The sequence below is a fragment of the Melospiza georgiana genome, chromosome 9 (assembly GCF_028018845.1).
Source record: "Melospiza georgiana isolate bMelGeo1 chromosome 9, bMelGeo1.pri, whole genome shotgun sequence".
Lineage (NCBI taxonomy): Eukaryota > Metazoa > Chordata > Aves > Passeriformes > Passerellidae > Melospiza > Melospiza georgiana.
The window spans coordinates 6297134-6311128 of NC_080438.1; the positions used below are offsets into that span (position 1 = coordinate 6297134).

The following is a 13995-nucleotide window of genomic DNA, read 5'->3' on the forward strand; positions in this document are numbered from 1 at the left end:
TAAAGATTGCCAAACGTGCAGAGAGGACACAGCCTGGCTTGGGCCCTTTTCCTCATGCATCTCGAGCTCTGCTCACAGGTTTGGTGTGGGCCAGTTCTGTGTCCTCTCCATGGGCTGTCCACCCTCAAAGTGATAGAAAGGTGCCAGGAGCTTGAAACGACAGGAAATCTCATATATTCTTTGCAAAAGGGCAAGAAGAATGTGAAATCTCAGAAGAACATCAACTCAGAAGGTTTCAAGGACATCACAGCCCAGCTGCAGCCACCCACAGGCTGTGGGTGAGCTAGAGAACCATCAGCAACATGAAAAATCAGGGTTTATATCAGAAAACCTTCATATTCCCATCAAATCAGACTATTCAAATTTCCATCTCCCTTCTGTTTTTTACAATTCACATTGGTTGTCTGGTTGCATGGCTGGCACTTGCTCAGTTCACGTCTGCATTTTTGAAATCTACTTCCTCACCCTGTAATTTAGGCTGAGTCTCCAGGAGATACAGAGCTGAATATGATACTTGACGTAACAGAAAATAGCAGTGGTTGTATTCAAAGCTGGGGCAGGTACAAAATAAGGGTAAATCTGGCCACAGTTTCTGAAACAAGCAAAGGAAGAGAAGTAGAAAATTCCAGGAGAGTGGCTGAGAACGGTTTGGGAGCTGCATGACAGAGGGATTGGTTGTACTTCTGATTTTAGAAAGAAATTGTTGACACTTTAGAATTATATATAATATTCCAGGAAGCATATAAATTACTAAGTTTTTTTTCAATTTATTTAAATGTGTTTACTCACCAATTTGCACCAGGGACAGACATTTAGGTTGGATATTAGGAAAAATTTTTTCACTGAAAGGATGGCCAGTCACTGGTACAGGTTGCTCCCAGGAGAGTGGTGGAAGTGCCCTTCCTAGAAGTGTTCAAAAACCATGATATGGGGCTTAGGACATGGGTTAATGTTTGGACTTGACGATCTGAAAGGGCTTTTCAAACCCTAATGATTCAATGATATAAATAACTGCTCTCTCCCAAATAAAAACCTTCACTGTTAAGCCAGAACTCTACTTGTGGAGGTCCTGGTTTGATAAATTTGCTGTATTTTGGTTCTGTGGCCATAGATTTGGTGATTACACCATTCTGACATTGTATACTGTAGTATTTGTGTAGTATTGTGATGATGAGGTGTTTGTAAGGATTCTCTGTGGTACAAACAGCATTCCCTGCTGCGAAAACATTTGCACTCACCCTTTTGGCCATTGAATTGTTATTTATTAATTATGCATATTCACATATTCTTAGTTATGTCTCCATAATTAAGTCTGACATGCTTTTCTGGCTGAAATAGGGGGAAACTTTATGAAACAATCCTCTGAACTGCTCAGTCTGCTTTGGATATTTCAGTGAGTGCTTCTCCCTTCCCACCAGGTGACAGAGACACGGACGGGTCCCCTCGGCTGCAGTAACTATGACAACCTAGATTCTGTCAGCTCTGTTCTGGTTCAGAGTCCTGAAAATAAGATTCAGTTGCAAGGTATGTAGGTGCAATTTCATTAATTTGTTTTTGGAATGGGGTGACATTTATCACGCTATTTGGGTTTTTTTTCTTTCTTCCACCTCATAAAAGGTCATTTTCCTAATTTTTTTGTGTGTTTCTGTGCAATGAGTGCATTGCAGCCAAAGTGAAGGAAATGTCAGTACCTCGTGGTGCCTTTGAAATGGAAACAATTTCTGCACCCATCAGAAAATAATTTGAATAGCCCTGTTAACATTTTGCATCCCTGTTTAGCATCCACTGGCACATCTCTTTAACAGCCTGAATTCCCAGAGATTCCACCAAGCTGGGGGTGACATTTGGTGTGCTCAGCCTGCTTTGCACATGCTGAGCAGTAGCTGACACCCCCTGCACTTGTTGCACCAAAATTGATGAAGTCACTAGAAAAACAGGATATACATTTTCAAATACTCTAAATCAGGAGGAGTCAAAGGGCTCCTCCTCTTGGGAATTAAAAAAAAAAAAAAAACCAACTTGGAAGATTAAAATCTCACTCATTAGGAAAATAGTAATAATTGTGTATAAATAAAAATGAAAAATACACAGAAGCAGAAAGAGGAAGCAAAAGGAAGAAGAGAGTCATCATTTCTAAATAATATTTTTTTTTCAAAATTCCAGCAGAAGCATTTCCTTGCCTGCACATTAAGACATAAGAATTTTTGAAAAATCCCCCTTTATGGTATTAGGCCATTAATAATTTTTATTTTCAGTAACAAAAATAAAGCATGAGCAAATTATGACTATGAAAACACCCACTAAATTGTCTTTAATGTGTGTGTTTGTGCACACCTCTGACTCTATGCCATGAGAAAGCCATACAATTCTTAATTTGCAGTTGAAAATAGATATAAAACTGTTTCCAAGATTTAAAGTTTTCTATATGAATTTGTAATCACTCAAACAGTGTGAGGTGGTTGGTGATATTAAGAACAGCTCTCAGGGGTGATGTTCCCTGTGGTCCCTTCAGTCTCAGGATAGTCCATGATTCTATGACTCTTCCTTAAAATATCCATATGTGTTTTCTCCCTTTCCTTTCTTTCCAGAATCAGTTAAATCCATTAAAAAAAAAAAATTATTTCCCAGAGAGAATTTTTTTTTTTACAAAAACTTGTCATTTCCACTGGGATGCCATGAATATTTCCAGAAAACATAATTTTTGATGGTTTCCAGCATATTCATGATGTTTTTCTGTTAAAATCTGGAAAATAATCTTTGCATTTCTCAGACTGTGGAGAAATGTATTATCAGAACTGTGTAAACTCTTCAATGGAAGAATTGAGCTGGGCTTTTTATTCCTTTCACATCCTCTGCGGTTGAAAAAAAGAATGGTTTTTCACAAGAGAGTAGCTGAGTTTTCCAAATTTTGACAGGAGACAGAAGGAAGCACAGCCAGACCAGGTTTCAGCAATTGAAAAGGTTCTGCAATTCCTGTTATAGCTGTAGTTTTGTATATACTTAAAAATAAGGAATAAATCTCTGTGAAATCATCCAAGTGCCTGTGGAGAAAAAACTTATATCACCAAATACCAAATTCATATGATGAGAAATTACTTGGAACACATGTTGCAGGAGTTTTTTGAGGCCCCGCAGGAGCTGGACTTTGCACCCTTTCCATGCTAAAACTGAAGTAGATTTAAGAATGAATTTTCTTACTCAAGGTTTTGCAGCCCTACCCTTCACATCCAATTGACTGTCCCACAGCACTTTGCTACCAATGCTAGAAAAGTAATCACCCAAACTTTATTTTTCAAAGATTTCAACCAACGCAATTTTGCCCTTCCTTCTTAGTTTGCCCCTCCAGAATCACAGGAGATAATGAGTTGTTTAGACAAGCTACATCTTGTGCCAAAAGAAGCATGGAAAACAAGCCCAATTTTGGATGGAAATGTTTACACCTCTTTTCCTGATTATGCTGTCTCTTCACTCTGTCTCTCAGGGCTGCTTTCCCTTCATCAGCATTTTCAGAATCTGCATTATTGCTGGCACCAGGATTGTAATTCAGTTGTGTGATTTCCTGCTGCAAGGCTCTGGCTGCTGTTCACTCAGCAAGGAGAAGCTGATGTTACCCAATCCCCCTAGGAAAATTAAAACAATAAACTCTCTCTCAGAGGAATACAGGTTACTCATTAGTGGATGAATGTTCCATGCTGAGAGGGAAATGTGAGGAATATGTCTGAAAATAATTATTAAGAAAGGAAATACATGACATGGTATAAGTGCTGGACAGTTGTACAAATCCTCCTAAAAACCCCATATATTTTTGGTTTTCATAACTCTTTGTTTGTTTGCTGTGTGAGCTGGTGAAGCTGCTCAGCTCCAGAACTTTATATTTAACACCAAAATATTTCCTCCATTTCCTACAGGTCTTCAGGTCATCCTTCCTGAGTACCTGCAGGAGCACTTTGTTCAGGCTGCTCTGAGCTACATTGCCTGCAATTCAGAGGGGGAGTTCATCTGCAAGGACAATGACTGCTGGTGCCAGTGTGGCCCCAAATTCCCTGAGTGCAACTGTCCCTACATGGACATTCAAGCCATGGAAGAGAACCTGCTCCGCATAAGTGAGACCTGGAATGCATACAACAGTGAATTTGAAGAATCTGGTGAGGTTTTTTTTTAAATTTATTCCCCCCCCCCCACCTTTGGCTGTATCCCATAGATTGGTTTATGTTCCAACTGGCCCCAGCCACGCTCTTACAACTTTTTCATGCCATGTTGTCACTGTCATATTTTCTGAAAAATCCTCTTTGCCCAGGATTCTCCTCCTGGGGAGCTGACAAGCCTCAGAGAAAAAGGAAAACAATATTATCCCATTTCCTTCTCCCTGTTTTGCTGCTTTGGAAAGTGATTTGGAGATTGTTTATCCAACATGTGAATTGTATTGACTTAATGACCAATCAAACAACCACCTGTTGGATAAACAATCTCCAAATCACTTTCCAAAGCAGCAAAACAGGGAGAAGGAAATGGGATAATATTGTTTTCCTTTTTCTCTGAGGCTTGTCAGCTCCCCAGGAGGAGAATCCTGGGCAAAGAGGATTTTTCAGAAAATATGATGGTGTGACACCACATTAGTTTTTCTTTAATCTATCAAGGTTTGTTTCATGTCAGAACCCTAATTACTAAAAATTTTAGACTTTCTGTACTGACAAAAAATAACTCCCAAGAAAACACTACATTTAACCTGGACCACAAAGAAAACGTCCAAAATTAAATAATAGAACTAAAATCTTAAGTATATAGTTTAAATAGAAGTATATAATATCACATAGTAAAATACCTTAAAGTTTTAGAATATAGTAATATATAAAAATTTTTTTAAAATTTTTAGAATGTTTAGAATTTTTAAAGCAGTAACTAGTCCTTTTTCTTCATCTTCTTCACGAATTTAAGTAGTATTGTATAATTAAATAAAAAAATCCACATTACAAACCAGGAGTAATTAGTTACTGAGTTAAAAGTAAAAATAATTTAATTTCTTAAAAACAGTTAATCCTTAAAAATTTTTCTCCATTTATACAAAGAAAAATACAAGTCCATTTTTAGTTTATTAAAATAAAATACTATAGAACTCACAGCTTGTGAGTTCTATATAAATAGTTACAATAAATATATTATAATAATATAATAACTGTAACTATAATATAAATAAAATCAAATAAATATCTAAATCCAAACCAAAAATACCATCTCATTAATTTAATCCCAACCTTAACAAAAAAAACCCCAAAAAATCCACAGTTTCATGCATCATTTCATCTGTCCTGATCATCAGAATTTCCTGTCCCACAGAGAATGGGAGCTACAGGTAAAATCAGCTTCTGAACAACTGTTTTCACAACTCACTTGTTCAGTGCTATCACAAACAGCTGTCTGGCCAGATGGTGGGAAAAGTAAGGAGAGCTCAGCAGACCTGGGAAAAATTGTTGAGGAAAAAAAAAAGAATTGAGGGAGATAGGAAAAGTCAGAAAGAATGTAAAAATCACAGGTTGTAACGAGTTGTGTTGGAGAAAGAGAACAAAACAGTAGAAGAGAAAAGGAGGAAAACCATACAGTGGTTAAGGGAAGGGCAGAATAACTATAAGTAAAACAGTATGAATGAACAGTACTTTATAGACATCCATTTTTATATTTCTTGTTTTATTGTTAAAGACTGATTCCTCAGCTCAAGAGAGCTGGTAATTTCAAGAGACCCTGTATCAGTTAAAATGTCATTTGTTGCAATTTTTAACCTGATGCTGTTTTTTAGCTGAGTCTGTTTAGAAGATCTGAAGCCCTTTTTCTATCCCCATTCTCACATTTAGCAGGAGGACATCAGAATTTACAATATTTCTCCTTGGAGGGCCACAGACATCTCTGACTGTAAAAGCAGGAATAAATGTGTTGGTTTTGTGTACATTTGGGTGCATTTTCCCAATGACTATTTGGACACTTTTTATTATTTCTGGAGCCATGCTATCTTTTACTACTTTGCAAACTAGGGCAAATATGTTGACTTTTCAGAGTGGCACATATTTGCCACATTTTGTCTTATCTGAATGGGCTGTGACATTGTTCAGTGCCTGAAAAATGTCCTTTGCAGGATCCTACTTAACAGCAATTTTAGTCAAGCTGGAAGAACACACACATCTGGGTCTGTGGAGGGTTCTTACAGCGAGCTGTATAATGGACATCAAGTTAATTATGAGTTTGAATCATTGTCAGCTACATTTCTAGTCCTATGCTCAGGTCTGTGACACGAATGTCAGGGGAAAATTAGTAAGAGTTAAATTCTGGGCTTTTAAAAGACTCTTTAGCTCTGCTGGGTGAATCACTAAAATGCCAACTTCACATATATCTGTCAATTTGGTAATTGCTAGTAGGTGTGGTTACTAAGAAGTGTGAAATTTAGGTTATTAACATCATTAAGACATATGCCACACTCCCCTCTTTAGCCCTTGAAATATTTAAATAATTTAAAATCTAATAAATATACCAAGCATGACTTCCACAACTCAGAGGTAACTTCTAATATTTCTGCTTTTATCTCATAAAGTGTTTTGCATAAAGATGGTCATAGGAAGATGAGATAGGTAACCTTGTATGGGTCTGAACTTGGAAAAAAGCTGGCATGGGAATTTTTGATTGATAACTTAGTCATTGAGCAGCCTACCTCATATAAATCACATATTAGCACTGAGCAGCTCTTCCAGTGCTGTCACACATGATCTGTAAGCATTTCCAGCCACACTGATCTATATATATGTATATATATACATGTAGATATATAGATATATAGATATTTATAACCATTGAGACATATTCTGAAACATTTGGAGCTTGAGCAATATTTCCATAATGAAAAATTATTAACAAATATCAGTGTGATCTGATCCATGTTAGCAGCATGTTCTGGCAACAAAAGTGACCTTTATTAAGGAACACTAGAAAACTGCTAAGTCTTTGTCTAAATCAGTGGAAATCAGCTTCTTAGATAACAGTATGTTGCTTTATTCTAATCTATTTATAATAAAAACTAAATTCACTAGAAAGGAGGCCAGATTATGTAGTAATTTCAGTCTGAGCAGCCAGGGGCAAAATAATCCAGAGCAGTCACTGCTGGCCCATATAATCTACTATTAATGGCAGAGGAATTAATGAACTCATTAATTCGCTTCCACGACACTGTGAATTCCAGAGTCAACTAAAGGCAAATACAAGGGAATTAATTTTTTACCTTTTCTGCTTCCAAACCCTTTCTTAGTTTAGATGTTACAAATCAGTCTTCTGACTCCAGAAACAAATCTTGTCCCCTTCTACTGACATGCAAAACTTACTGGGGTCATTTGAGGCCATTCACTGTGGGCAGGATTTAGTTTAAAGACGAAGTAAATATTCTACTTAAGAGGGTTTGTTTATTCTCTGTGTTATCTCTCCTCCTGTCTGTTCAAGATAAAACAACTGAGGAAAGATTTTTTTTTTTGAAGAAAGGATGAGAGGGCTGGGGTTGTTCAGCCTGGAGAAGAGAAGGCTCAGGGACAATGTATTAAATACCTGAAGGGAAGGTGCCAAGAGGACAGAGCAAAGCTCTTTTTATTGACACCCAGTGACAGGAGAAGGGGAAATGGGAACAAACTGAAGACAGGAGGTTCCCTCTGATCACCAGGAAAGAGTTTTTCACTGAGGGTGACCCAGTGCTGGCACAGGGAGGTTGTGGAGCCTCCTCTCCTGGAGTTTTCCAAAGGTTGACTGGCCATGGCCCTGTGCAGCTGGGTCTAGGTGGCCCTGCCTCAGCAGGAGATTGGACCAGGGGTTCTTCCCCATCTCAGCCATTCTTTGATCAAAGATTTGTGGAAATCTTCCTGATTTCCACACAGGAAGACTCTGGTCTGCACTCTGGGCCTGCTGGTAGTGACAATTCTCTTGAGCTCCTCTGGCTGTTGCAGGTTACATGACCAAACTCATCCCAGCTCAAAATGTGCTCTTTATCCTTATGTGCAGACTGCATTTCGCTCAGGCTCTTCTGGCACTTTTTAACTTCCAAATCCCATTTTGGAAGATGTGCAGCAATATGTTATTTATCTCTCAGTAAATTTGGCTGCCTTTTTCATTTCTCTAGCTGCCCTCCAGCAATAAATATTTGATCACTATTAGCTCAATGAGCTTTGTATAACCTCTTAGTGTCAGGTTATGTACCAAGATCTTAAAAAAATTACAAGAGCTTCCTTCAAATTGTTTACTCTGAACCATCTGCTTATCCTTTATCAGATCTTGTGGCCTCCAGACTCTGCTACTATCCAAGAAAATGAGCAGCTTTTTCCTTATCAAAAATCCATACGAAAGCTGTTCAACCTTTATTAACAAATTTCATTAACTTCTTGAGGAGTTTGGCTGAATTACTGTGTAAGCAAAGTGCTCCCTGAGACCATCATTCCAAGAAGCTGTGTTCTTACTACTAACACTGAAAATACCTAATGGAACCAAGCAGGGCTCCATTTTCCTTTCCTGATATGCATGGAAGTAGCCTTTGTAGCCTGAAAGGACAACTAAAACCAACAAACAAACTCGTGATGCAGTTTGACCTTCTGCTTTCACAGGTCACTCAGTTTCCCTGAGATTCCGGGCTGTGGAGTCCACCCAAGTTAGATTAAAGCTATGCAACCTTCTCGAGTGTCCCTGCAGCCTTCCTAACCTTTTCAGTGTTCAATTGTTCTTTAATATTGCCAATTTTCTTGTTCCCCTTCTGCCCCAATACAGGAGCACCTTCTTGTCCAGGTGTTTCTCCTACCTTGCCTGAGTGAACTCCACCTTTCTATTGCAGAAAAAAGGTTTGACCTAGAGCACATGGATGTCATTTGTTTCCCCCAATAAAGAGTGTCAAATATTCCTTGAAAATATTCTCACATTTTGGAAGTAGGTGGGACTTCCACAGCTTATGGTTGGAGCAGTGCTGAAGATGGTGCAGATAAATAATTTGCTGTGTTACACATTTGGGAAGATTTTGAGAGTGATAAAACGTTAATATACAAAGAAACTAATTCTGACATACAACCCTGAATGGCAATTTAGCATGTTCCAGAGATCATGATCTGCTCTAAAATATAGTAAAGTCAAGAAGACCCCCAAAAACCATCCACAGGCTCGGGATTCTGACAACCAGTATAAGAACAGACCACACTATGCCTGTGCCATTATTTTGGTGCGGTTGGCTGCTGAGTGTCTTTGGAAACCTGAACACTCCATTTAAACAATTTAAATGACAGCAATTTTCTTTTAAGGTGATCTGGTTGTTGACATTGAAAAAAAATGTAGCAGTTCCTGCAGTGTAATTTCATCTTTCAGAATTAAAAAGGCTATCAAAATAAATAAGGACATCACTGAAAATGTTGCTCAAAAAATAGAAAATGGCAAAATTGCATTTTCATAATTTCTTTTTTATATCACTAGCATTTATGAGACCTCCTGGAAATATGAAAGTAAAATCTTCCATCAAGCATTTCTTTTCACATATCTGACATGCAATGGCAGCTTGTTGCCTTCTCTCTGCATATTTCCCAATATGCTGAGCAGTGGACTTTTTCCCCCTTGAAGGCAACAAAATCCCTTTTGGAATATATCCTTGGAAAGCATGAGATCAGGAGATGTATAATAAATATTATGATACATAAACCCAAAGTAGCTTTGAAACAACAAACTCATTCTGTTAAACATTTAGTTTAAATACCAGCTAAGATGGAAGGAAAGAGCACACCCACCACAAACTGGACAGAAATTTGCCTGTCACAGCTGGGCTCAAGGGTGATTCAGTGAAGCACTGAAATATGTGCCTGTATAAATCATTTAAAGTGTTTGAGGAAGTGAAAATAACATTTTTTAAACAACTTGTAGTCCATTAAGTTCAGGGATTTGACTTGAATGTCCAGCAGAAGCTTTAGAGGAGCAGAGCCAGAGCCATGGAGGCCCCTGAAGGGTTTGACCACAGAACACAAACAGACACGATGGACACAGACAGAATTAATCAGAAGTCACCTTGCAAATATTTTGAAGTGCATCTATCCACAGCTTTAAATGACAAACAACTTCTCAAAATGTCGAGTTTGATTTTTTTTCAGTCGCTTCTGTATCTGCTTTACAGAGATAATTCAAAAGGTAAATTTCAGTATCATAGAAAGTGCGAGTGATGAAAGTGCAGCCAAAGTAAATTGATATTAACTTTCACATGAATATTTGCTGAAACTATTTTTCATTGTCCATCCATCCACCATCAGTGCTTTGATTGCAAAGTACTAACAGAAATGAATTGCTGGTGCAAGCTATTCTTAAATCCCAGGCTTCATTGGATTTGGATTTCATGTCTAATGCATTCCATAATTCCTTAATAACTCTGGGATGTCTTGATATTGAGCATTGGTTATCCTTTACATGTACAGACTTAAAATCATCTGAAAAAATGCACAGTTTGGAAAGGTTCACCTGAAAATGAGGTCTGAACCTCAGTTAATACATAGCACTGCATAGATGTTAACAAAGTTTTTCTTGTTTGCTCAGCAGAGATTGCTTTGGAGACTTTGGAGTCCTGTTCCTCAGTTCAATTATATTTTTCCCTTTCTTTACAGTGATTGAAATAATGATGTTCCCAAAATCCCTTGTATAAAAGAATTGGATTTAAAGGGTTGGAGAAAGTGGATTCTAATAGAGGAGATGATAAGCTTATTACTGAATTAAAAACCAGTAATACTGAAGGTGGGGAAGTCCGACCATTTCATTATTTTTTGGGAGGTAGCATTTGCATCCTATATAATTACTTTTATGCAAAACCTACAGAAAGTAATAGGAAAGATCATCTCCAGGATTCCATAATCTGCAGTGAGATTTAGAGAATTATCCGTTTAATAGTGCCAGGTATTTATATCTCCATTTTCAAAAGTGCAAAACGTGGAAAATCACCGTATTTTGCTGATACACTTTCCTTACTCTCACTTCTCCTTCAGCTCATATTTTCCAAAATGAAGTAAGCCTATGCTGAAAAATACCAATTTGGGAATAAGAAAGGCTCTTTCCACTCTTTCCATCAAATCTGTGGAGCTGGTTTAGGACAGCCAAGCACAACAGAAGATAGACCAACCTTTGGTGGTCACACCCTGTCTGTATAAAACAGGATCCTGCCTCACTCCTGGCTTCAAAACTCTTCCACTATTTCTTGAGGAGTTTTCTCACACTCTCCCTGTTTTGACATTGAAAGTTGCTTCCAACTGCCAGGCTGCAAACTGTTGTAAAATACAGCAAAATCAAAGATGAAAATGAACATTGCAGGTGCTCAGGGGTGTTAGTGTTATATTTTCTGAAAAATCTTTTTTGCTAGGATTTTTTCTTTTGGGAAGCTAAGAAGCCTCAGAGAACTATCTGATTGCTTCTCTTGTGTTTTGTTGCTTTGGAATGTGGTTGGAGATTGTTCATTCAACAAGTAGGTGTTTAATTAGTTTCATGTGAATTGTTTTTACTTAATAAGCAATTACTGTCTAGTTGTGTAGAGACTCTGGAAGCAGTCATGAGTTTTTAGTGAGTCTCTTGTTAAACCTTCTGTAAGTATCTTTTCTCTATTCTTTAGTATAGCATTCTTTAATATAATATAGTATCATAAAATAATAAATTAACCTTCTAAAAACATAGTCAGATTCTCAATTCTTTCTTCCTCCTTAGGACCCCAAAATACCACACAGGGGAGAATTCCTTACACTCCCTGTCAGCTTCAGGTGTTTGTTACAGATGGACAGAACTGCCTTTGTGATTGCTGAGGCTGTAAAGAAGCTGCAAAATAGAATTCAAATGTTGTCTCAACATCAGAGACAGTCCAACAGTCAATCAATACACCCAGCTATAGCAAGTGATCATATTTGATCTCAAAATCTACACAAATCTCTCAGTACTTCTTAGAAAAGAGAATTATAGTCCTAATTCTTGCATATAGATGCTCTAAGATGCTGAGCACATAGCAATAAAGAGTGATACATCTGTTGAGTTACTTTTTTCATCCATTTTTTTGTAGCAATCAAAAAATAACAGATATGGCTGGACTTACTTAATTTGCTAAAAATATATTGATGCTTTGAGAAAGCAGGTGCAAAGCCAGGCAGTTAAACAAAATACAAAGTTATATCTTTAACTTAGATTTGAATAGACTAAATTTCAAGCTAGAAAAAAAGTCATGTAAATAAATTTGAATAGATTGTCCAGCGCTGAAGGCAGAAACCTTCTGTGATGCACAGAATTCATTATGAGGCAGCCAAAGACAAATTCAAATCTTCAAGATCAAATGTGAACCGCAACATAAAGGCACAGGGGGCAAGAAGTCTGCATCATCAGATAAGTAGTAGCTTTTTCACCATTTCATACACCATTGTTCTGCAATCACCTTAATTATGGATTATATTAATATTTCCTGGCAGTGCATTAAGGCATACAACCAGTGGAACAGTCTTTCTCCTCCTCTCCATCAGACAAGCATTTTAAACTATTGCTGTCATATTCTTCCTGATGGTCAACTCCAGAAAAGCTGCAGCAAATCTGCATTCAGCCTGTGAAATTTAATCTTTAAAATCCCTCTATCTAGTCAGAAAAATCAAGTGTAATTTTGTTTGCCACCTCAATAAGGTGCAGATTTTTGCTATTCCTGTGGCACAAATCCTTTCTTAAAACTGTTTAGCAGAAGAGGACACCGTGGGATTCCTTTTTATTGCTTCTCTCTGCATCCAAATCAAAGTCACCTGGCTGACAAGTAAAAAAGGTAATTCTTCCCAGCACCAAGCTTGTGGATTGACATCATGGAGACACTGACCTGGGTCCCAGCCTTCTTTTTTCTTACCAGCAGTGATAATGACAACCCTAACAGCTAAAAAATGCCCTCAATAATTCCTGTGTAAAATACAGCAATGGTGTCTTAAAAAATTTCGGGTTGTCATTTAATCTCTAGCTAAAAATTATCTTGGAATATATAGTGTTTGTTATGGTTCTTCTACTACAGGAGGAGAGAAAACAACCACACCCCGCCCCCCTAAAAAAAGCCCAGAAAAGCTCCCCCCAAAAAAGGCCAACAAAAATCCCTCAAAGAGAAACTACATTCTAAGACAGACATTTTAAAACATGTACCAAATGTCTCATTTATACCTGCTTCAAATTACTAAAAGGAAAGTAAAAGGGCAGAAGGTAACTGCAGGCATAATTTGGAAATGTCAGTTTAAACAGAGATGTTGTGTTGTACACTCTGATCAGAAGAAACTCATTGCATTTATAATGGAAAAAAAGATGCCCAGACTGATTTTCAGGCTCAGTGTTGAGATTTCAAATCCTAAATAATGTCACAAGATGACAAGGTTTCACAGACAGACTGTAAATTCACTCCATCATTTGCAGCGACGGCAGTTTGCTCTGGAAGTCCCCTCTTAGTCCAGTGACATATTCTTGCTTTTCCAGCTGCAGTGATTCAATTAAAATTCAGGTAAAATGAGACTAAAAATGAAACCTGGAATTCAAACGGAATGCTGGAGGATTTCTTCAATTTATGGACACCACAAATGTAAGCTTGCTGTCTGAAGAGCTTTGTTTTGGTGGGTTTGGGGCAAGGCTCCTTGCACAGAGCCCATCCCAGATGTGCCTGGGTCACTGTGCACAGTCTGTCTCTCTCTGCTGACCAGGACAGAGCCATTGCTATGCAAAGTGAGTCCCATTTGAAATCTTAATTGAAAGACTCCTTGTGAACAGTCTGAACTGACTCACTGGCAGCTGAAGGTGCTTTTTAATCACTGAGAATAAAGACTTCAATCAATATGGTTCAAACTATTTGCCCCTGAGCAGTGGAGCGGTGGTTTGCTTTCAAGCACTGCTTACAGCCTCAGGCTCAGGGCCAGGAAAACTTAGCCCCCTGAGTTCTTAATACAATTATTGTTTTCTCCATTATCTTGCAGGGGTGTTAATTTG

The 13995-nt window shown here is 37.9% G+C and overlaps 1 protein-coding gene across 2 annotated transcripts in view; it reads left to right on the forward strand.

The window, feature by feature from the left end:
* BRINP3 (BMP/retinoic acid inducible neural specific 3) overlaps window positions 1-13995 on the forward strand; it is a 198107-nt gene that overhangs the window by 134529 nt on the left and 49583 nt on the right. For both annotated transcript variants that reach the window (XM_058030608.1, XM_058030609.1), the window contains exons 5-6: window positions 1419-1524; window positions 3909-4145. In XM_058030608.1, coding sequence (XP_057886591.1) covers window positions 1419-1524; window positions 3909-4145 — 343 coding nt within the window. The remainder of the gene's footprint in view (window positions 1-1418; window positions 1525-3908; window positions 4146-13995) is intronic.